The following is a 25,810-nucleotide window of genomic DNA, read 5'->3' as shown; positions in this document are numbered from 1 at the left end:
TCAAATATTCAGTAAAAACTAAACAAAAATGATCTCTAATTTCTTTAGTTCATAAACAACAACAGTAACTCAGAGTGAGATTCAGATTCTGTGTACAATGTTAACAGTTCAACAAAATAAAATCTACCACAAATTACACATTTAAACAGCTCCCAAATACAGCAAATGTATCCTGGGATCTATATATATAAATCAACAGGTGATTTCCTTCTTTTAGTAAAACCCCAAATGATTGAGTTGCTTTGTTTCCCACCTGGACCTTTATGCTCTGCCATTTCTCCTTTAATCATCACTATAATCTGTGAAAGGCTGTTATGACACCAGAACTTTCACACATTCACATATATGTAGTTTTTATGTTGAGTCGCGAGCATCACGTGTCACGTAGGTTTACATCACCAAAGGTTTGTGACAAAATCCCTTGATGACACCGGCTCCCGTGTGCACACAGTGAGACAGGAGAGGCAGAGACACTGTGCTGCTGCCAGAGGAGCCGCTGAATGAGTTCCTTCTGAGCGGTAACTGTCTGAGAAGTCTGGGGCTGTTCATAAAACATTCAGGACGCCCAGGCATAACGATATCACAGTTTATTCCACACTACTACTCCTCTTTTTGGAACCACCGCAGAGTCGCTAATACTACTAACCCTTTCAGCCATGTTTGTTGTTGCCGTGCGTAACAGTATGACGTCAACATGTCAACACGTAGAAACATAGTGATTATCACAATATAAATTTTTCATATGATATTAAGAATTATACTAGTATTAATGTGAACGAGATGATATGGCACACCCCTAACTCTATCTATCTTGATGCCATGATTTGTTCCTGAAAATTCAGAGCCCATTCCTAGACTGCAGCAACGACAGACATTGTCCAAGAACTGATCTCACATTACGCAAAGCACATGTCAGATGTCCACTGTCAGTACATAGGCTACAAAACTCTTTTTTTCCCCACCTATTAATTATTTAACCCTCTGTGCTGCTTGGTATCCATATAGTTTTAATCATTTATATAGCTGTGGATATATGGGTGGATGGGAGAATGTCTTGAGAAATGTCTTATGAACCTTCATGTTAAGTCAACATGTAGGACACAAACATGAAGAAATACTAATAGTAATTTTAAAAAGAAGCTTTCACAACATTTCAGAATTTCTCATCAATATCTAAATTCAGTAGGCTGCAGGGAAGGCCATGGGAACACACAAAACCTTCTGAGAGTCTGGTTTTATGGTGAATTTATTCAATAGCTACATTTTGGTCGAGAGTAGCCATTAAATAAAGTGTGTGCAGGGCTTGTTTTGAATGATTGCTTTATCTCCCTCACGCCTGTGTGTTTACAGGTGCATAAAGACATCTTATTCTAAATGATTTGTAACAAATTATTTGCACTTACTTTCATAAAAAAGGGCATATAGTTGACAAAAGTCATGTTCTAAGATAACCCATAGTGTTTATCTACTTGAATCCCAGATGTTTAGCAGGTAATGGTAAAGTGTCTTTGTATTCACCATCTGAATGCGTAATGTAGATGGTGGGAAGAAACGGAGGCAGGACTTAAAGCACTTAACTTTCTCTGGGTACAAAAGTCCACATTTTTCAGCTGTGTTCCTCACCTACACATTTTCACAGTGTTGACACTTCAAACCACTCTCTTTCCCCTCCACCTCTTGCAGCGAGCCGATGTGGGACTTTCTGCCCTGACCATCACACCTGAGCGAGAGAGCGTCGTGGACTTCACCACACGCTACATGGATTATTCTGTGGGCGTTCTGCTGCGCAAGGCCGAACGCACCGTGGACATGTTTGCCTGCCTGGCGCCCTTCGACCTGTCACTGTGGGCATGCATCGCGGGCACCGTGCTCCTCGTCGGCATCCTGGTGTACTTGCTCAACTGGCTCAACCCACCTCGGCTACCCATGGGATCTGTGTCCTCGACTACGCTGTACAATTCCATGTGGTTCGTGTACGGCTCCTTTGTACAACAAGGTAAGAAAACAATGAGACATGTTGAGAATGAACATAATTCCTGCTGCTTACATTTTCTCCAAATGTATAAGGTGAAATCAGTTAGTATATGATGATACTTTTCAGGTAACAGGGTTCCAAGTATTTTTGTTTACTTGTCACATGACGTACCATGAGATTGCCTGAAGTGATCTTTAACTAAAAATGGCAGTTATGAGTGAAGCTGGCATGCTGTTCACTCTTTTGTAGCCTTTTAATGAAGCAAGTCAAGCTCTATAATTCCGGGGCTCCCAGAATATTTTGCACACTTTCAAAGTTTACGATTGTTACTCCAGCTGGCAACCAGAAGGTGCACAGAAGAGTGGTTGTTTAATATGTTGCTGTAGGGATATGTTCAGCAACATACTATATTTGCAGGGTCTATCTCAAAGGTAAGAGACAGAGAGAGATAACGGGAGGGGAGGGAAGCACAGAAGAAAATCAGTGATTGCTAAAGCAATCTAATGTCAGAAATCTGATAATAGCTGTCCTCTGGGTGTCGTAAGCGTGGCTTGACCTTTCGTGTTTGAGCACAATACTCAAATGAGAACAAAAAGGGAGGAGAGGTCTTGTTCCACATGGATTGGAGGATAATGACCTCATCCTGGTTGTCTACCCAAAGATTTTCCAGAATCCACTGGGCCGTGCTCAGGTGTGGTGATTAGACAGTTGATGTCCAGGGAAGGATTTAAATTTCATCAGTGCAGGATCAGAGCCATGACGAGGAGAGGAGAAGGTGGAAACAAGGGAAACATAAGATCACATCAGTGTTCATTGTCTGTTTTCAAACTGGTTTGTGTGTTTCATTAAGTATCTGTTGAGAGTAATATGCAAGAGAAACACTAAATATTTTTATATTTCTAGGCTAATGGTTGTGTTTTTGTCTGGGTGGCGGTGCATGTGGTTTGCTGCTCAATAAATAAGTAACTGCTATTTTCCAATGAGCACACTGCTCCAGGACTCGCAATAGTTAATTTTTAAGCTACATTAATTATGCAAAATTTAGGAGGATTTTTCCCCCTTTTTTAACACTCCCTATGAAACATTTCAGACCCTGAATAAGCAACTGATGAGCGTTCCACCGTTTGGTAAATAATCCTCCATCTTGTGCTGCAGCTAATGGTGGTAATGATGATGATGATACATGCTAATTGCTGTTTGATATTCACAATCGTTTCTCTTTTTGGCCGTAATTAACATTTTAGTCATGGCATCATTAGAGAGAAAAAAAGAGCGAGAGAGAAAGGATCTAATGCCTCAAGAATGGGTTTGTCCTTTGTGTGGGTTTATGCTGGTGTGTGTGTGGCTGTGTGTTGGGTGTATACTGTACAGTGTGTGTGAATGAGTGTGTTTGTGCGCGGCATCAGGTGCGTCTTGTTCATGTTCGGGAGCAGTGCTTTAGCCACAGGTAATTCGTTTCTGATTTGGCTAGCCAGAAATATCTCTCAGAAAATTAACTGAGCATGAACAGACTACTGCCTCAAGGCTAAGTGGGCTGACCTTCACTGGCTTTAAAAGTCACCTGGAATGTGGTTTACTTTCATCCCAGCAACCATTTTGTAAAGCAGAGATCTCATCTTTCAGCCCGGGATGACTAATTATAGAATTAAACTACATCCTGACTGACAAATTAGGCTTCATTTGACAAAGGCTTATAAAGTCAGTGGCAAAAAAAAAAAGGACGTACAAACAGGCACAGGAATATTCATGCAGCAGCTCTCTCACTCTATAATGTCCCAGACCTTTGTGCTTCACCCTGAAATATTACCCTTAGGGAAAATTGATTCAGATGCAAAGACACACACACCCACAGCAGGGGGGAGCTGGAGATGAGTGTTGAGAGGGAATAGTCAAACATGACGCCAGGATTTTGCTTTTGGCTATGTCACTTTGACTGTGAGAGGAAGATACGGAGAAAGGGCGAGAGGAGAAAGAGGGAGGTGCACAGGGATTACACTTATATCTCTCAACCCCTCTCTTTTCTTCTTCTTAAAACCCACTTCCCTTTCTTATACTTTCTTTCTTCTTTCTCCCTTTCATCTTTTGCTTTGTGTCCTTCCGTCCCTTCTCTTTAACATCTTTTCTGCTGTCTTCCATTCATCCCTCCTTCTTTCTTTTCTGCTCCACGTGCCCGCCACCCATCCATCAGGGCAACCAAGCCAATTGGCTGTCTGTTTACAACTTCACCCAAAGGTCTCTGTGTGGTGTGTGTGTGTGTGTGTGTGTGTGTGCACGTACATTGGCCAACAGAGGGGGAGACATATAGAGGCAACAAGAGAGGGAATGGGAATAGTGGGGGAAATATCTATACACCATAAACTATGTCTAATTGGTCTCAAGGAGAGTGAAAGAGGGAAAGAGAAAGGGAAGAGGTAAAGAGACACAATGGGAAGGACTGCATCTGACAAAATCTGCTTTGTTAACTGCTACATCAAAGGCCTGAGAAGAAATCTTGGGATTTGCTTTTTATTATTCAACAGTAATACAGTAACTCCTCAAACCAAAGAACACCTCAAAGAGCAACTTTGACATAAAAAATATTAAACTGTTGCTCACAGACTCAGTGCAGCAGGAATACAGAACAAATAAATAAAAAGTCACTAGTCCCTCTTGCATACATAATAACCTCAGCTTAGTAATTGCGAGAGGACATTAATATCGGCAAAAGGCTGTGATTGTTTCCCTCCAGTCTTTGAAAAAGAGGCAGAGAAGGAGATTGGACATAAATTTATACAGTGCTCGCTTTACAAGCGACCATCAGGTGAGGTGGATATACAGCAAACTCGATCGAAGCAAGGTCAGACACACCAGCAACTGTGATGAAAAGTTGTACATACTTTAAAGAGCAATAAACAACACTGAGGGAGTGAACTGAGCAGACTTTGGTACAAACGATCAAGAAATAAACTATAGAAAATAGGGTAACACTTTCCTTGAAGGTATCTACATAAGAGTGACATGACACTGTCATGACTATGACATGACACAGTCGTGAACCTGTTATAAACATTATGTACATGTCATAAACGTTTATGACTGCTGTCATTAAGTGTCATTCGGTTTTTGTAATGACAAGTTGACATTGTTTGGGTTGTCTTTATTATGACAACTTGACATTAATTAAAGTGACATTACCAGAAGCTGTCTTTGTCATGACAAGTTGACCTTAAATTTGTTTGGGATGTCCTTATTATGACAAGTTGACATTAATCAAATCGACATTACCAGAGGTTGTCTTTGTCATGACAAGTTGACATTCAATTTGTTAGGGATGTCCTTGTAATGACAACTTTACATTAACCAGGATGACACTACCAGACGTCTTTGTCATAACAATAATAATCATTATGTCAACTTGTCATAAACACAAAAAGAGGTGCATTTCTTGTTAATGTCAAGTTGTTATGACAAAGACATCTTCTATTAATGTCATCCTGGTTATTGTCAAATTGTCATTATAATGACATCCCAAACAAATTTAATGTCAACTTGTCATGACAAAGACAACTTCTGGTAATGTCACTTTGATTAATGTCAAAGTGACACTTAATGACAGCAGTCATAAACGTTTATGACATGTACATAATGTTCATGACAGGTTTATGACCGTGTCATGTCATAGTTATGGCAGTGTCATGTCACCCTTATGGGGGTCATGCCAAACAAATTTAATGTCAACTTGTCATGACAAAGACAACTTCTGGTAATGTCACTTTGATTAATGTCAAGTTGTCATCATCAAGACAACCCAAACAATGTCAACTTGTCATAACAAAAACTGAATGACACTTAATGACAGCAGTCATAAATGTTTATGACATGTACAAAATGTTCATGACAAGTTCGTGACAGTCTCATGTCATAGTTATGACAGTGTCATGTCACCCTTATGTCAATACCTTCAAGTAAAGTGTTACCGAAAATAGAATGTAAGCACACAGGTCGATGCTGTTTCTGCTGTGTTGAGTAAATACTTTTAAATGCTGTGCAACTTGAACTCAAAAACATGCAGTGGTGGCAGCCAGCAGAGACCTCATATCGTCACGCATTTGTTCTGGATGTTAGTTTTGGTTGCACTCCATCTGTCTTCTTTGGAAAGCAGGCCACATCTGCAATGCTGCCAACACTAATGAAATTTTGGGTGTTTCATCAGTGAGAACAGTGACGGCGAGAGATGCAGGAATATGAGGAAAATCATACGAAGGTGAACACACCAAAGTTAAGCAAGAACTGAAGACAGAATGAAGTATGTAAGTGGTGTGTGCGGAGAGGAAGATGTGGGAGAGAGGACATGATTTAAAGAGGATGTGAAATGTTTCCTAAGGAGATTAATTTTCAGCTTCAGTTGGGTTACTCTTTGGCCCCGGCTGAGGTGGGAAGGTCATTCCAATATTTTTCAGAGCCAGGAGGGAAAGGAGTCAAGGCTGGGATGAGTGATTACCAGGTCACATTATTAGGAGGGCCAAGCAGACAACATTAGCAGAGTGCAGGGCATTGACGGGTTGGTATGTAGTGCCTGGACAAACCATGGCCTGGAGGGATGTGGATGTGCACTCATTTGCAGTCTTGTACGCCAGGTTTTGGATCTGAAATGAGCCACCACAGGCAGTCTGTGAGGGGAGAGCAGGACGAGGGTGACGTGCAGGAATTCAGGAGAACAGAAAACAAGACTGCCCGCAGCAGTTTGGATGAGTTGCAGTGAGTGCGGTCGTAGGAAAGTTGAAGCACCCCAGACCGAAGTTTGAACAGCCTGAGCAGAATTGCTGATAAGGAAGTGTCTACTTCACTCAGTGTTGTGGATGATGGTAAACCGGCAGGAACAGAGGAATGTGCATGAAAGCAAAAAAATCCTTTGTGAGTTGGACACATTCATACAGGCTGTGGAATGAAAGTGTTATTCACAGTCAAAGATGATAATGCTGCTTAAATTACAGCCTGTAGAGTGGATTAAACGTAATTTTCTACGGATATTGGATCCAGAATAAAACCAAAGGCAAATAATTAAAGTGACCATTTGTTACTGTGTTTGAATCATCTGGAGAATCCTATTGAACAGTCCAAGTAAATTCAGTAATGATGCAATTAATTTGTTATCCATTTCATTAAAAGCAAAACCCCAAAGTGCCAAAAGAAATACATAATTCTAACAAGAAAGACAGAAAAAAAGGATAAAAAAAACACACACACCAGGAAATAGCAGTAAAACAGTGGAAAGATAATTTAGCAGATCAAAGAAAATGTCTCGCTGTAGAGAGAGGTTTTCGGTCCAGCTTTACAGAGGAAGCTCGAAGTCTCAGGTGCCCTCAGGTGTTGTTTGAGCAGTGTGTTCTGAGAGCATCTGCAACAGATTACATTTTAAAACTGCAACAACCACGATACTTGCTTTTTTAGTGTGTCTCCTTTTTTTTTTTCGGCTGCAAAGCTGCTCTACTCTGCGAGAGAAGAAAGCTGAAGTGGCCACAGTTATCAAATGGACTGTGAGCTCTGCTGTAATTGAAATGTGCAAACAGGCGACAGAAGCTGGCAGTCAAAGGAGGCATCTCTGCTGACGTGTAACCTGTGTAGGAGGGAGAGGGGGACTGTTACGCAAGTCAGACTTGTTGAGGAGAGAGAAAAATCAAACTACGAGAGACAGCGTGTGAGAGCGGACATGCCCCCCCCCCCCCATTCCTCCATCCCATTTCCTGTTTCGATATACCTCCCTGTCTCCCACTATCTGTCTCGCCATCCCTCAGCTTCCTCTTTGCCCCATCCTGACTCCTAAGTTTTGCCGGCAGTGTTTGAGCTAAAGTAGAACAGTCAAAAGCAAAACTCTGGTGTCACACTGAATATTTGTCTTTCACAAATCTTCCCCAGTCACGCCGTCTCTCTCTCTCTGTCTCGCTTTCTACGTGTTCTCCCCTAATTAATGTCCTAACCAGTAGGGGAGGAGGAGGACGCTGTGGAGAAACAGACTGTGTTTTTGTGGATGTGTGCGCATATGCGTGTGTTATCTTAGCATGCAGCCCCACTGTCAGCGTGAGTGCTGCTGTCTCTCAATTAGAGCTAACTTTGTGGGAAATACATATGCAGTCACACACACACACACACACTGTGAATTACTTGTTTTCGCTGTTTGGAAAAAAACTGCAGACACGCACACACAGAATCAGGGCCATAGGCCATAATAAACACTTTGATCTTTCCATCTGCTGCTCCAAACATCCTCTCTGTTTCCCTCTTTTTTTTTTTTATTCTTCTCACACACTCTGCACCTCCTTTTTTCCTCGCTGTCCCCTGCTGTGCATGAATCTGTCTGTATGAGTGAGTCTGACTGTGAAAGAGACAGAAAGAGTGTGTGTTCTGTTCACAGCCTTGTCGTGGCACCATATAGAAAAAAAATTCTCTGTTTCCTTCCTGCATCTTTTTGTCTCTCATCCCTCCATCTCTGTTCTCTCCATTCTCCAGTTCTTTCGACTGACTGCTGAGTTTTCTCGATGTGAACCGCGTTCGCGTTCGGCACTCTCCATCCCCTCTCTCTCTTCCTCTGTGTGTCTCTCCCTCCGTCATTATCTCTGCTTCTGCTGTGCCGTACTGCTGGGAAGGCAACGTTATCATCATTTTCCTGCTCTCTTCTTCTCTTTTTCTCCCTCTCTTCCTCTCTTTATGACTCCCTCTAATCCATTATCCCCCTCTAACGACTGTGTTGTGCTGCTGTGAAGTGGACCCAACTTTAGGACGCCCATCCCTCCTGACTGTGCCCCGCAATCTCTCCATCTATCCTCCCTCTTTTCTTCTCTCTGTCCCTCTCACAGTCTCTTTCCGGCTACAGAGATGTGCCACTGTGAAAAGAGACCGTCTCTCAGCAGTTCCATTAAATGTGCGCCTCTCTCTTGTTCCTTTTTCCACTCTATGCTCTCTTGTTTCTGTCACAGTTGCTTCCTTTTCTCTCCACCTTTTTTCTCTCCATTCCCAGAGATCTCACTTGCCCTCCCTCTGTCCACTACTTTTTTACCACTCACATGTGATGAGCTCCAGCTGTTACTGCTTCAGCCACATCCCATTTAAACCTGCTTTCATCTCTTCTGCCCATCCGTCCACCATAACCCCATTCTCCTCCAGTGATTTTTAAATATTTTAATTGATTGGAAAGTATGGGGCGGCTGTGACTCAGAGGTAGAGCATGTCATCCACCAATCGGAAGGTCTGCGGCTCGATCCCCGGCTCCGCCAGTACGCATGTCGTAGTATTCTTGGGCAAGATACTGAACCCCAAATTTCTCCGGATAGCTGTTTGGTGTGTGAGAGTGTGTGAATGGTTACTGAGTAGCAGGTGGCACCATGTATGGTAACCTCAGCCACTAGTATGTGAATGGGGAATGTGACATGTAGTGTAAAAGCACTTTGAGTGGAGACTAGAAAAGTGCTATGTAACTGCAGTCCATTTACCGTTATAGAAAATATAATGTATTATTATGGATTTGATCAAACCAAATGTATATTTGTAAGGAAGTTAGCTATATCTCGATCAGAACCAAAATTAGCATCAGTAATAATAATTCTACCCGAATCAGAATCAGGGTTTATTGCCGTTTATAAGGAATTTGCTTTGGTTTATTGGTATAATTTAACAACACAACACCTAAACAGGAGCCCTTTGGCAAGTATCTACTGTGAGTATGTTTTGCTTAAAGTGCTTATGTGCTTTTCTATTTTGAACATGGTACTTTTAGTTGTGAAAGAGTACTTCATGTTGTTGCATTTTGTAACAGCTTTCTTTTTCTGCCACTTAGGGGCAGCGATAACAACCTATGATTATAACACTGACCTGTTATCACCCTTTAAGGTGATGTGGTGAAGGTTTGTTTGCAAAAAGGGTTGCTTTTACAGTATACACATCCAGCAGCTACAGAGCAACAATCTAGTACGAATTACTCTATTAATCCCATTAACATTGACATTTATTTGGTGTATTTGTGTCTTCCTGACAAAATTAAAGCTGCAGTAGGTAACTGATAACACAGCACTCAATGAGACAGATAATCCGTCTCTGCCTGCCCTATTGCCTTGTAGTACTTTTATAGGCTTTGTCAAACATGAAGAAAAACAACCAATCAGAGTCAGAGGATTCTCTAACTCAGCTGTCAATCGTGTCAACCTTGCCTCTTGAACTGCGGTCAAACTGCCAAACTAGGCAGCCCTCTTCAAATATGATTCAAAATTCTGTTACTCCATTGTCTGTTATTTACATTAAATGTTTTCAGAAACATATTTAAGTGTACTGTTTAGCTGGCAAAATTAAAAAGGTGATCTGGCCGGTGGGTGGTGCTTCGTTTTGGCTTGGCTGTTTTCAACATGGCAGCCGGGTTACAAATGTTCTCATTTATAGCTAAACAGTACACTAAATATATTAGTTTGTTGTTTAGCTGTAAAATGAGAAAGCTGGTCCAGCTTGTGGATGGCTTTTGGTACTTAAGTTGAAAATATGGCTGCCAGGTAACAAACATTCTCATTTTACAGCTGAACAGTACACTAAAATATAGGGATGTAACGATACCAGAAACTCACGATACGATTTTATCATGACAAAAAGTCCACGATACGATATATATCACGATATTTATACAAGGGGGAAAAAAGAGAAAATTTATTGTTAAAAATAGCTATTTTATTCAAAAATAGTGCATGTACACTGTACAGCATGTTATTATTAACTTGGAAGCGTATCATAAACAAATCAACACACAGTTGAACATGTGCTTTCATTTCCCCCCTATTTCTGCTAGGCAGGCAGACATTAAAGTGCCATGTCAAGTCATGTCAATTAAAACTGTAGTGACAGAATATGGAAATGGAAACATTCAGTATTTTTTAACCTACTCTGAACAAAAGTAGTGTAGTACTGTTACTAGAAAGTCATCTGAATGACATCAAATCATGAGGATAGAGTAGTCTTAATATTCATCAAATATACAGAACTTAGAACAATCAGACCCTGCAACAACAACAAAATTAACAGATTAGAAATAATGTAAACTCAATAACACACAATCCCTCACTCACAGATACAGAGAGAGAGAGAGAGAGAGAGAGAGAGAGAGGGAGGGGGAGGTGGATAGAGATGTGTGTAAAAGAAAACCAAAATAAATAAAGCCCAGCCATTTCCCTGGAAGTCATAGAAAAACTCAAAAACACACATTCACTCAGTTTGTTCACGCCAGGTTGACAATCTTGACATCAAGGAGACCCTAACACTTTCTCAGAACAGGAGATGAGGAGAGGAAAGCTCTGGTCCTGCGCTTTCATGTGATATGCGTGGCATTTCTGTGCGACCCTGCATTCGCGAGTAATCCATCCAAAAGTAATGTGTGTGCAAAGCTGTACGAAAGCTTTGTTATACATTACTTTAGTGTAAATTTATCATTTTTTTTCACTGTGAAAACATTGGACTACCGACAAGTGCTTGGTCTTGTCGGAAAGCCACGATTCCGCTGGTTCCCGTGATATGTGTGGCTTCTCGCTATGATGCACGGTCCCGGAGAAAATCCACAGAGAAGAACAATCAATCTCCTTACTTTTATTCGCTGTTTCTTCCGGTCACGCACGGGTCAGAGTAGGAGGCTGAGAGGCTGAGCTGCACGAGTCTGCTCTCACCTGCGCGCGCAGTTGCTTGCAAAGGATTATGGGCACAGTCATATTACCGGCTCTGTAGGAGAACGCAGCTATATAACTACTGTGGCATTCCCACCACGGTATCGAGAATTTATTTTATCGCGACACCGCGAAATTCGAGATATCGCTACATGCCTACTAAAATATGTTTCTGAAAACGTTTGAGGCAGGAATAAAGATAACTGCGTTACCTATGTCTCTCCTCAAATATTTTCATTTTAAGTGTACTGTTTAGCTGTAAAATGAGAAAGTTTGTCCATCTTGTGGACGGTGTTTGGTACTTCAGTTGACAGTATGGCTGCCGGGTCACAAACATTCTCATTTTACAGCTAAACAGTACACTTAATATGTTTCTGAAAACATTTGAGGCAAGAATCAAGATTCTGCAACTGCATTGCCTATGTCTCTCCTCAAATGTTTTCATATTTTAGTGTACTGTTTAGATGTAAAATGAGAAAGTTTGTCCGGCTTGTGGATGGTGTGTGGTACTTTGGTTGATAATATGGCGTGTAGGTCACAAATGTTCTCATTTTACAGCTAAACAGTACACTTTATATATTTCTTGAAACATTTGAGGTGAGAAATACGCAATGCAGTGTCAGAATCTTGATTCATATTTGATCAGCGCTGCCAAGTTTGACAGTTTGACTGCAGTTTATGAGCTGTGATTAACATAACTGACAGCTGTGTTAGAGACTCCTTGGACTCTGATTGGTTGTTTTCGGTGCACCCTGGCAGTTCTTAGGGAATGCCAACAGAAGCAGTAAGAAGAGAAGGAGGGACATGATTTTTTTCACAGAGTATCCTTCTCATGTACTTCTTCCAGAATATATTAACAGTTTCAGCAAATATGACACAAAGTTGTTTTCATAAAAGTTGCTTCAAGTCTCTTTTTAACTCCGCTTAGGTCTTCACCATCTCCTGCTGCTAAATGTTCCACTTAGTGCACAAGCACTGACTTCATCTGTCTGCTGTTTGGTGTTGAGCAGCTAGCCTGCTGTGTCCAAAAACGGTGCTACTGTATGAGAACATTGAGAGCAAACCAAAACAGTAATGTTGCAGATGGGTGATGATTCTCTCTGCATTTGTCACAATGAGCGACTCCTTAAAGATCCAAGAAGTCAAGTGATGCTTTGTTCATATAGGAAAATTGACTTTAAGTAAATAATCTGAATACTTCCTGCACTACTCACCTCTACATCTCCAGTCCAGTTTCAGTAATCACTACGGTGACATATGAAATGGCCAAGACCGGAAAAACAGATTTGGGTGCTTTAATATTTCTACGCTTGCTAAAATAATGGCGAACATGACATTTTGCAGATTATAAATGCATAACAAAGTGATATTTAACAGTTCCGGTGCTTGTACTAAGAGGCTTGTTAAGCAATTGGAAAATAAAAATGTGCCTCCTGACTGTGTTTTGATTCACGTCATAGGAGAACAGATTTGGCCTTCAACTTTAATTACCCTGCTTCTCTCCCACTGGGGAAGCTGCAGCCACCAGCTAAATTATATGTTTCATATTGCCCAGCATGCTTGCCTTATGCATGCCAGGGTGTAATGTATGTGTTGACTTTCACACGCTGTTAACGCTCTCTCTCACTTATCTTTTTTCCCCTCTCTCTCTCTCAACATTAAATGTTTAATCATGCTGGTTAGGTTGCATGAACAAAATGTCTCCCGCTGTTCTCCTACAATAAATGTCACAGCTGAAGACCGCAAAGCGAGAGACGGGGACGTGTAGACGCAGAGCTGCACAGCAAACACACAGAGTGAAAGAATCTATAAATTAAAGTACATAAACAGTGAGATTGTTGTGATGTTGGTGGGAAGATTTGTGCCCACCATAAAATAGATCCATCAAAGCAGCTCTAAAGCGCACTGAAAATGGCTGGTCTTGTTCTACCCAGATTCTTTCACCAGGGAGTCTGAGAAGCTGTAGCTGGCAGGGACAGTAATGAGGAGGGTGGCTTAATTGTAATACAAGCATATTTATTTTGGGCTCTCTGTTGTTAACTGCCTCAGATAAACAGACCAAGTGAATTCCATTTATTTCCCAGTGAATGTGCTGTAAAGGTCAGGCTTTGAGCAGAATGCAACTGGAATAAACAATAGATTTAATTGCTTCTTGACAGATGCTGTGCGCACAGTAACTTTTCCTCTGAATTTTAATTAATGTGAAATTGTTTAGGGGTATCTAATGGGTGCTGTAGAAAGTTATGCCTGTAAAGGAAAACAAACAAACAAAAAAAAAACATCATAAACTTAACTTAATGGATAAGAATCTTAATGATTGCTGTTCTACCAATTCAGAATCAATAAGACACGGAGAACGATGCAAACTTTGACCAGCAAAAGACAACGGAGAGAAATAACAAATCTACCGGTGCCTTTTGTTCATCAGCAGAAGGCATGGTAATAACTGAAGTCCTGATTGCCCTCAATAACCCTCAGCGAAGCCAGATAATTGCAAGATTTATGTGATCATTTATGTTGACAAGGCAACCCCCGCTCTATCACTCCCTCGCAAAACTCCAAAACACCTCAGCCAGATGGAAGAAGAAAGAGAAAAGGAGGAAAAGACGAAGGGTCAGTCAGAAGAGATAAAACAGCGTGAGAGCGGAGTGCTGCACACCTTGTTAGACACCTTGTTAGTGTTCAGCCAGTCATTATTGTGACTGCTGAGGCAGGACTATATAATAATAGAGGAGGTTGGGGAAAAAAGAGAGAATCGCTTAAGTTTTCACAGTGGCCAAACTAATACAGGAGCTGCTGTTAGGGTTGTAAATAAATATACTGCAAGTTAGAGAGAGGACAAGGGAGGCGGGGAGGTGGGTATAAGGGGCCAGAAACAATGCTGAAGAAGCATGATAACATACTGCTGTTCCCAGGCCAGCCATTAGGAATTATGGACAAGAGGATAAAATTTCCAAAGTGGGCCCCTCACCCACACCCACTCTAGCGCCATCACCACCCACCCTTAGCTATAATAGCATCACGGGCAATTTAAAAGAATCTCTTGACCATCAGCCTTATTGAGACAAAGATTGAGTCTCTAAGGGTGCTTTCACACCTGACCTGTTTGGTACGGTTCAGTCGAGCTCAAGTTCGTTTGCCCCATAAGTGCGGTTTCTTTGGGCAGGTGTGAACACAGCAATCACACTTGGATGCACACCAAAACAACCAGACCAAGACCTTCTTGAAGAGGTGGTCTCGGTCTGGTTACAAACGAACTCTTGTGCAGTTCATTTGTGGTGAAAACGTGGTCTCACCTCAATCTGAACCAGCTGCAGTCACATGACACATTGTTTGGGTTAAACATGAGCATGTTACAGTCCTGGAGGATTATTAATGTGCACCTCCTCCTGTACTGCCTTAATATGCACATTCAGCGCATCCAATGCATCAAAACATTGTTTTCTAGTTGGAGCCGCGCCTCGTTTTCAAACTGTATGGTTTGCCTAAAATGAACAATGACAGCAATATAGTCCACGATGAGCAGCGCTAAAATCAACCTGCGTAGTTGTCCCTCCATTGTGACATTAGAAAGTGTCACATTTATCTTGCAAGTGTACTCTTCTTCAACGTTTTGTTTACTTCCTGGATTTTTCCTGTATGGAAATTCTGACCAATCAAGAGCAGCTTTCTTGCACAAGGCATTTGATCTGGTCCACTTGTAAATGCTGCCGTGAGAACACGAACCAACTCTAGGCAATTATGCAGCTTTGTCACCAAATGAGTCCCTGATTCAGACCAAAGCAAGATAACTCTAGGTCTGAAAGCACCAGAACAACCAATTCTAAATCCAGTGTTATAGACCCTTAGGACATTTTATATCATGATTTCAAGTTTCAAAACATGGTCTCATTATAATAAATTGGCTACTTTGGGGACTGATGTCATCACACATGAATACAAGTGGGCTAATTGAATCCAGAACAGTCTAAGATTTCTAGTCATACCCAATTAATGCAGTCCCAAGACTGTTTAGGACCCCAGTATGCAATGCCACTTTTTCCATCAACAAAATTAAGCCTAAATTTGAAATGTTATTTTGCTCCTTCCTGACAACATAGCATGACATGGTTGGTACCAATAGACACCTTAGGTTGTCTTGTTTCATATAATACCAGTATCTTCACTCCAGCATTAAAACCTGAGCCTGTTACAGGGGGGTTTATTTGCTGGTCTACCTAGCTCCTTATTTTTGCCAGTTCAGCTTCACCTGTCATACCTGGTGTTCCTTCACACTTTTTTGGTCAGATATGTGGCCATTGCCTGTCTGCTCCTTTCATTTTTTGTTCTCTCTGTACACTGGCTTTTCTATTTTGAGCCCCTGACTTTTGGTAAGGCAATTTGACTTAGCTCATCAGCTGCAGGCTGCTTTGTGTCTTTACATTAGTGGCACATGTGTGTTCTGCGCATTAATCATAACTGTGTTTTTCAACATGTAAATAAATACAGTATAACTTATGTTGTCAGTGGTATAAGCCAGTAGGTAAGTTTTTGTTCTTGATCCCATGTTAGGGTCAACCGTAGACCTTTGCGTGGGGCCGTTGTCATCTGTATTCTTTGATCCTCCCACCCGTTCGTCATTATATCAGTCTCAATGGGCACAGATAGGTCACACTGACAGTTCAGCGGCACAACATGTGATTCAAATGCAAATAAGGATTAACATCCCTTACCTCCTGACTGACAAGTCTGAATATGAGGTGGTAATGAGCAAAGTCAGTCTCTACGTGAGGTTCAATGTTTCTAAGGATTTTTATAGGTGTCAAATGTTTCCATGGCCTCGGTGACGCTGAGTTAGTATCTATAAATGCCAGTGCAATTGTCATCATGAAAATTATGTGGGGAACTCAAGCATCAGCGTCTTGACACCTGTGTTATAATAGCAACAGGAATTAGATGTTGGAACATGTATTTATTGCATACATCTGTCAGTCTAAGTTGGTTTATCGTTGTCACTTTGTGCAGTGAAGATCAGCATCTGACCCCTATATTAGCTGCATTAGTGCCGTCATTCTTTACCTTTCAAAGGGTTGAGACACTTAGGAGGTTTCTCTGTGTTTTGCTGCTGTTTTTATGTTAATGCAGGTAATTTCCATGACGATCTGCTTTTAACCTTGTCTTCAAGCGTGGCTGTTCAAAACAACCATAATCGGGTTCTATTTCCATCAAGGTAAAACAACATACCATATTAACTAGTTCTTAGAGCATGATAGTTAGGCTGATAGTTGGGTTTTTACAAGTTGAGGATCATTTGGATTTCTCCTCTTTGATCAAACATGGACGGTGCACATATGAAATCAAAAACTAATTAAGATCAAGTTCTTTAAGAGTTGTGTTTGACAGTCCTATTTTCTCATCTAGTCAATATATCTGTATCCATCAAGTATGTTTTGCGTGAAATAATGGATTACTTTATTTCACTCAACCTCTATTATAAACACATTATTGAGCACGGGTGACTGGGTAACTGCTCACAGTTAAAGAGGAGAGCTAACATTTCTCCCATAGCGAAGAAGCATTTTATGAGAAGCCAGCTAATGTTATTATGGGTAAGAAAAATAAATGTGTTCAACTAACACTAGAACTCCTGGTAGACTAGACAGAATTTATAATTACAGTGATGAAGTCTTTTATTCACTCACACTCAACACATTTATGAGTATTGTACTAAGTGGTAGAAACAAGTTTTTCTTTATCTAGTCGCTGTTCAAGAGTCTCATTTTTAGTGTTTTCTTTGTTTTTAGTAAAACATTTTTCATGACTATTCTGCTGTTTGCTCTAATTGCAGCAGCGACTAAGTGGAGTGTTAGATAATAACAGCTCATTTTTGCTGCAGGGCCAAATGGAACAAATTTGAAATTGAGTGATGGACTTTAATGAGTAAAATGCTCTTCTCCTGACTAGTTCAATTGAATTAAAGGGCCGGTAACCTTTGTCACATAACCGTGGAACAGCTGACGGAGCATGTGTATGTGTGGGTTTTCTGTGGTGTGTGTGAGACTAAAAGTGTAAAACGTTTACAAAAGCACATACATCTAGACGATAACACTGGGTGCTGAACAAGAGATCATGCAAAAGATGAAAACAAAACAGCCCACACAGTAAACTATGCTCCCATAAATGTTTAATTGAGTTACCTGATGAAGAGCATGAAGCTCGCAACGTCACCTCAGTGGTAATTACAATCTGTCAAACTTTTGTGGTGGATTTGGGAGAGACAGTGTGCTAACAGGCTGCTAACTAGCTAACAGGCTATTTCCTATAATTCAGTTGCCTGTGCTGATTGTCAGGTGAGTTTGTATGATTAAAAAGAACTTGTGTAACTAGTTTTAACATACTGGGAATCTGAGTAATTAGAAAAACTGAGACTGTCATTATGACTCCTTCAGCCGTTCATACGTGTTTTTATTGATATATTTTACAGAACATGCCACATACCTGGCAGGGGAACATCTTGATTTATTTGTTGCTGTGCAACGTTGGTCCTGTTTTTGTCCCAGTAGTATTCCAGGCGCATATTCCAAACTACTGGATAGCAAAAAACAGACAAAATTAGCCTCTCCCCCATGGCTACAGGTGGTTTTATCAGGTTCCTATGCCTCCGTAAAGAAATGCATTTGCATTGGACACGAGAGGCGTCATCCATATATTTACTGCTCTATGGACACCAGTCACATACGTAAGTGGAAATGAGGCATAAGGGCATTAAATACAAAGATGGAGATGGACGACACCTTCTGTCCATACTCTGTACTATACTCTTCAACCGTATTTGTTCAGGCATTTTCATTTCTGGTAAACTTTACACTCTACAGTTATCATAGAGCTTCCCTCTGATTTCAAAAGGTAGACAAGGTTGAATTTCCAGCACTGAAAGGCGTTCTTGTCCAACAATGGGGCCACCAACCTTGGTGTGGTTGGCTTGCCGCAAGCAGTGCAGACTCACGTTGCTTAAAGCACTAAGCATTGATTAGACTGGCAGACAAAAGGCTGTGCTAATGCAAACTAAAGAAACAATCAAAGAGAACTCTCAAATGTTAGCGCATACTGCCAAATGAATGGAGCCTGGGTGGATGTAGAGACAATTCCTTGTCATACCCTTGATGGTGCTGCACTTTAATTTGTCCCAATGGCTCTGCTGACTGGTGTTGTCTGAAAATATGAGAGGGTATTCCTGCACCGTAAGAAGATGCAAAGCAACAGAATGAAGACATGGTATTCTACATACCAGCATTTTACCAAAAATATCCCTTAAAAATAATCCCTTTGTAGATTAAAATGATTCCCCCACACTGCTGATAAGTTGCCTTTGTGGGGAAAGGGAGGTGAAATAATGGCAAATTGCATGCTATTGGCCTTGAGTTAAAATTACAAAAACAAAAACAAAAAAAAGCAGGGACTGAGAGTAAAGTAGTGTTTAGAGGTGTAGGTTTTTTCACTAGGAGAACGGGGAGCAACAGAGAGAGCACTCGTTAGAACTATTCTCTGAGGTCTTGCCCAGCCACATTCTTTTTCACATTACCTCTCCGTTCTCCGGAGATGAGGATCACTTCACTGCCTAATCAAATGTAAAATGCAAAATGCAATTATGCACTCCTAAACTTAAAAAAAAAAAAACGAAACCAGGCTCACTTTTAGCCAATCAGAGCATCAATTGCTGTCCATGCTGTTTAACAGAGTTTCCATAATCAATATCGTTTTAAACTCTGCGCTCATAATTCATATCTGCTCTGACAAAATTACTTAGTGTAATAACGGCTGTGAGACGGAGAGAAAATGGGTAAAGGGAAGGCGGGGTGAGGACAAAGAGACAGGGAACAATGGCGGTGCAAAATGAAAGGGAGATAGAGGGAAACTTTCTCTAGACAGTAAGAGCTCAGCTTACTGTGTTTGTTCTTGTGCGTGTGCTAGACACCAGCAAGGAGCCTCCACAGGTTACAGATGCTACAACTTAGGACCTGACCTAAAAGTACCCTGTTAAAACCGAGGATCAGGTAAAAAACTCACACCAGACAAACAGGGCAGATACACAAATATACACAGTATGTGCAACTTAATGGTTGATTAAAGTAGGAAAAAGTTGCAGATCTGTGTAAATTCCTACAGCGAGTGTGGACATGCTGCCCTTGAGAAAAAAAAGCGGGAGGAAGAGCACGAGACATTGGAGAGGAGTGACAGAGAGGGGGGCATGTGGGTTTTGAGATGTGAAATATTAAGAATGACAGTGTTAAAATTGAATATGAGCGACTCAAACACAATCACTATCAAGTGAGAGAGTTTAGAAACACACACATACTCGCAGACGTGTGTGTGTGAAGACGCACACACACACAGATTGCCCTAGTCAAGGGAAAATTGCTGAGAGAGCCGTCTGTCAGAAGTTGCACTCAGAGAGGCAGCCATGGTCTTATTGGTTTGATAGAACAAGACACGGTCTGCATGCAGTCACCTATAATGAGACGACAGTACTGTAGCTGCTAGCTGAATTCGCTGTGCGTGTGAGTGTGTGTGTGCAGTGGACACGCGTGAATGTGTGCACGTCTTTTGGTGGGAAAAAGGAAGAGAGATTAGAGAGTCCTGGATCTAATCTGACTGGCTTTGTATTGTGTCTGTTTGTTTGGTGCAGTACGTGTGAGTTTTTTTATCAGGAAGATTCATAGTTGCCGTAGGTTTCAGACACCCACAACAGTTGGAGGAGTTTTCGTCAAACTTTTTATACTTCCTTCTTTTAAGATGTGCTGCAAGATTCAATATCAGTTTGAGTGGAAAAAGTATATTCGTAAACACATTCCTTACAGAATGGGCAGTGCCTTAAAATCCCCCACAAAGTTTCCTGTCACTAATGTTTCCTGTTCTTCCATGAAGACTATAAGGTTGAGGTGTTATTAAATAGTTTCATCTATTTCCACTTTTTGAACAACCTTCAGACATTATGGATTGGCTGTACACCGGTGTGTGAAATGTTCTCCGTCTGCAGGAAAAGCCCTTACTTTTGCCCTTTAGAAATAAGCATATACAAAAGTGTCACATATACATGAACGCTAACAGGTTCTCACACACACACACACACACACACACACACAGCCTTGGCTTGTTGGCTGTTGTAACCCTTATACTATACACAGATTGTATTGATCCATATATAGGAGGGCGAGCAGGGAAACACAGCCTGTAAATAAGCTCAAAGAAATTTCTGCTGACTCCGTCATTTTTATGTTCCTTTCAACTGTGAAAAGGAAGCAAAAGTGCTGATGAGGCTCCCAGAAAATGAGGAGAGAAGAGGAGAAATGAGTGTTTCGGTAATAAGTCCAATGTCAAGCAATTTCTGCATATGGTACACACGCGCACCCTCACACGCACGCACATTCAGAGCAGTACTCTTACCCCAGCTATTTTGGGAGGGCATTAGGAAGTTACCACACTAAGCTATACACACACATACAGATGCAGATACACACTTACACAGAAAAAGGCCAGGGGTTTATCGCCAGTCTCCACACTTGGCCCGGTGCAGTCTGGAACTTCACTGACTGCTTCACCTTCATTCATCCCAGGGAGGAAGAAAAAGCTCTCCAAGGCTAAAAAGCAGCCAGGTTTAATGAATGTTTAAGCAATGATGCAGCAAGTTGGTCAGAGTGTCTCTGAAGGGCAGGCATGTGAACACATAAGCAAGTGTCCATGAGTTAAGAATAATAAGTAAGTTTATAACCAAATGATACATTTAGTCAGCGTCACCTAAAATTAAGTCGAGGATACTTTGTACCCAAGGCAGTTTGTAAGTCAGTGCAATGTAGTGCAACACGAACTGACAAAAATCAAAATGTACAAATCACACTGACTTGGTGTTTTGTTACAACTCAATTGCACAGAGGCTTCTGGAAAGTTTTGTGTTTATTTTGGCACAGTTAGCAAAGGCTGTTATGTAAAACTTGCTGCACAACAAGAGGAATAGAAGCGTGCTCAGTCAACATTTCAAGGATAAAAAGACAAAGACAAGGATGAATCTTAATATCCAGACTTGTGGTCTGCTTTGGCACAATACTAAGACTCCAAACTGACCTGCGCCCATGTCTTTAAAGATTGACTGAGCGTTGCCTGCTAATCTTACCTTCCCTGCCAACTATGGTGATAGCATACTTTTTCCACAACCTGTGCAGCTGTGATAGATGCTACTGTTGCACAGTAATAATAATTCTTTATTTATATAGCACCTTTCACACATGAGTTGCAGCACGTGTTTTACAATAAGAGCATTATAAGGAGTGCTTCACACAAAAAATAGACATAATGGACATAAAACAGACAAGACAATTCAATATAAAAGGACATTTAAGACAGTTTAAAACATGGATTAACTAAGTTGTAAAACAATAAATCATAAAATAAAGTAAGATTCTAAGAGTTGCAGTAGCATAAATCGTAAATAGAAAGAATTTCAGACTTGTATCAGGAGGTCAGAGCTACTTTAAGGCTAAAAGAACTGATATGTTTTTACATTATTTTAACAGTATTTAGCGAGCTAGCGTCCCTACAGATAGTTGCGATACTTCCGTTAGTACACTTCAATGTAGTGTACTATGTGCACTATGTACTTATTGGCGTAGTGAGCGAATTTCAACAGGGTAGTGATGTCTCAAACCAAACACGGCCATTGTGCACTTACCGGAAATGATGACCGCAGCTGTCAGCTAGTTAGCGAACTAGAATTAGCATTTACATTATCGTTCGGGGTACCAAATCATTACAGACTGCTGAATTAACCCAATAAACATACTGCTGACTTATATCCAACAACAATATTAGTGCAAAAAACGCATGTATATTTGTACAATGCAGCAACGTTCACGGTTGCACAGTCCTTGGCCACCATTTCCAGTTTGAAAAGTGGTCCCCCCCCCCCCTTTCCGCTATGTAGCCAAGATGGCGACCATTGCGAGTGAGAAGTGTCCATAGTTTCACACTCAACTTCTTGACCGTTTTGAGTGCACCATCTGGGTACTCATAGTGCACTGCATTTTTCTATACTTCTCAGTGTGAACGCACTTATGCACTCAAAATATTAAGTGTAAGTACAAAAGTACGCAATTTGAGTCACAGCAAGTGTGTTCCATAGCTTTGGGGTGTGATTGACAAAGGCTGCATCCCGATCTCCTTCTGGCTGTTGCTGGGAACCTCCAATAAACCAGCAGCAGATGATCGTAGTGTTCTTGGAGGCAAATAGTTAACAAGGGAGTTAGCACCTTCACATCAATTCTCAATGTAACAGTAAGCCAGTTTAGAGCAGCTCAGACTGGCCTGATGAGCTCTCTCCTCTTGGTTCTGGTTAATAGCCGAGCTGCAGAGTTTTGAATGAGCTGAAGACTCTCAGTGGTGTTTTTTGGAGGGTAGTAAAAAGTGTATTACAGTAGTTTAGGCAGCTTGAAATAAAGGCATGAATCAATACCTCGGCATCTTGTTCATTTAGAAATGGTCATACCTTGACTATGTTTCTGAGGTGGAAAAATGTTTTTGTCACCTTGTTAATGTGGGACTTGAGGCTTAGAAGCTAAAGTGCCATGTTAAATCAAAGCTGTTTCTGGTATGTTTTTTTGTGACTGTTCCTACTTTGACCGCTGAATTTGAGTCAAACCTGATATATTTTAATTATTCCTTCTTCAAAGAGACTGATGTGCGTGTTTTGGACACCCTCAAAGCTTTTCTCGCTAATAAGAAATAATCTGTGAACCTGACCAAGCAGCACAAAACATAATTACTTTATAATTGCCAATAAGCCATTCCTCATGGGTTACATGTTTGGCCATAACACCACAAAAATGCCAGCCAACGACCAGCACAAGACACTGTAGCATCTCACAAAAATAAACCATCTGCCTAACCTGTTCATATCTGGCTATTAAGCATAACATTGCACTTTTCCAGTGTTGGGCAGCCAAACATAACCGACGAGTCAAGCCAAAATACAGAATTATGTACAAGGACATATCGTCCTCTCAGTGGAAATGATCATTGACAATCATTTAATTTTTCTGACCAACATGTCCAATGAATGCGGGGTCTCTGTACTGTGAACACAGGAGGGACCTAAACACTGGATTCAGACTGTCTAGTGGTGGTAAGAAAAGAGTTTTTATTGTAGAGGAGGATCTGGATGAGGAGTTGATGGCAGGGAATGGGAGTCCGATGACAGCTTGGAGGAATGGAGATAATGGAGGATGGGGCAGGTGTGAGGGGGAAGTCTGATAGGCAGGGGTAGCTTGGAGGCAAGGAGTGTGCTGGCAGGTAGGCAGGGAGTCAAGGTGAAAGACAGGCAGGTGGGTTTTGATCCTTGGGACACAAGAGAGACAGCTTACTCAAATGAAACTAGAAGATAATGAATCAATGGAGAGATAAACAAAGTTGGCCCGGAAGCGTTCCGCTGTGGTTGAAATGACAATCTGGCAAAGAATGGTTGAAGAGATATATTGGAAGCTGACGAGCGGCAAGTGAGCAGACTGGGAAAGGTGATTGCAGACAGGTGTGCATGATGAGCAGAGCCTGGAGCCAGGAGGAAGAAGAAGGAAGACCATGCCTGCGCCAACACACACAAACAAAACATGAACATGGAGAGATACAGACAGGGGAGCACTGAGAACACAGGGAAAGAGAAATACTAAGGAATCTTCTGAGGGGTACAGCCACAGATGTTATGCTCCCTTCTATTAGCACTGTGCATCCTACTTGCACCATATACACACATTTATTCACAAAATTCAGTGTGGCTAAAGGTGAACAGAAAGAGGGACATATTTTTTCTTGCTAAATTACATTTAAAAATAGCACAAATCCAACACTTTGTTGGAAAGTAAAATTGATGCGTCAGATTTCAGTGTCTTCCTTCACTTATGCCTACCATACACTGACAAACTTTGAAAAGACTTTTAAAAGACTGAAAGTCTTGCGCTCTCTTCCATCTGAAGAAAATGTGAGTTCGTAGTCACAGATAATAAAATTTTGCAAAGACTGGGGATCTTGCTCTAGAAACACAGCATAAAAGGCTTCATATGTTGACGGTAATCTTGTCAATTCGGCATTAATACAATCGATAAAGATAAACTGTACTTGCTTACAAACTTAAGTTCAGTCAGGAATACTTTAGTCAAAGAAAACTTTATTTCCATCTGCAGTATTATATTTGCTGGCATGGCTCTGTTTTGGGGCCCCTCTGCCTTTCCTCGGGCCTTCACAGGAAACCTCCTCCATGCGCCTGCATGGAAAGCTGAAGCCGGAGAGAGCACACCTCTCTGCCCTTCCATGTGCCTACATGGAAAATCTTAAGGAAGAGAGAGCACACCTCTCTGCCCTTCCATGTGCCTACATGGAAAATCTTAAGGAAGAGAGAGCACACTTCTCTGCCCTTCCACGTGCAAATGAGGAAAGCCTCAGGCAGAAAGAACAAACCTCTCTGCCATTCCATGCGCCTACATGGAAAGCCTAAGGCAGGGACAGCAGCAGCAAAAACCCTCCTGGAACAGAACAGAGCAGCATCAATGACAAACAGAAATGACATTAATAAGTCAGACACAGCATGAAAAGGAGGAGCTGGGCTGGAGGTGGGTTGCAAAGCGCCTTGCAGAGGAAGCAGCAACAGTAGGCAGGCCAGAGCAGTTTAAATAGGGCGCCCTGAATGAGATTTCCCACTTAATTGCATAGAAAGGAATCATGTGATCTATCAGCTGACTCCCTTCATCAGTCAGCTGCTCCATCAGTGGATTGGGCTGTTTGAGATCAGCTGATGTAGCTGGGACGTGAGCTGAGCTGTGCTTTTTTTCACACACTGAGGAAGACACTTGTCGAAAGCGGTCTGTGTGTCTGATCGCCTGTACCAGTGAGGTATTAAAAGTTGGTAACGAAGGACACCAAGTGTTGCTGGCTTTTTCTTGTTTACAATGAGAGCTGAGCTTGACATCGAACTAACGCTATGCTCAATTTTTTAGTTGCAGATTTTAAGATTTTGTAAAGATTGGGGATCTAGCAGGGTCACTATTTGTAGGATTACAACTAGATTCCTTTGAAGATTACTTCTCATCCCTCTACTTGTGAAAATGATGATACTTAACTTATTTTAATGAATATGACATATTGACAATTC

The 25,810-nt window shown here is 41.3% G+C and overlaps 1 protein-coding gene across 4 annotated transcripts in view; it reads left to right on the top strand.

Annotated features, from left to right (window-relative positions):
• grid2 (glutamate receptor, ionotropic, delta 2) overlaps nucleotides 1-25,810 on the top strand; it is a 723,252-nt gene that overhangs the window by 574,715 nt on the left and 122,727 nt on the right. For all 4 annotated transcript variants that reach the window (XR_013492025.1, XM_078170661.1, XM_078170662.1 and 1 more), the window contains exon 11: nucleotides 1,684-1,996. Coding sequence is in view for 3 of the 4 variants with exons in the window: in XM_078170661.1 (XP_078026787.1) it covers nucleotides 1,684-1,996 (313 nt within the window). In the remaining variant the exon portion in view is untranslated. The remainder of the gene's footprint in view (nucleotides 1-1,683; nucleotides 1,997-25,810) is intronic.

The sequence above is a fragment of the Epinephelus lanceolatus genome, chromosome 9 (genome assembly GCF_041903045.1).
Source record: "Epinephelus lanceolatus isolate andai-2023 chromosome 9, ASM4190304v1, whole genome shotgun sequence".
In the NCBI taxonomy this organism is placed as follows: domain Eukaryota; kingdom Metazoa; phylum Chordata; class Actinopteri; order Perciformes; family Serranidae; genus Epinephelus; species Epinephelus lanceolatus.
The sequence above is the reverse complement of the archived record's forward strand: the minus strand, read 5'-3'. Positions and strand labels throughout refer to the sequence as shown.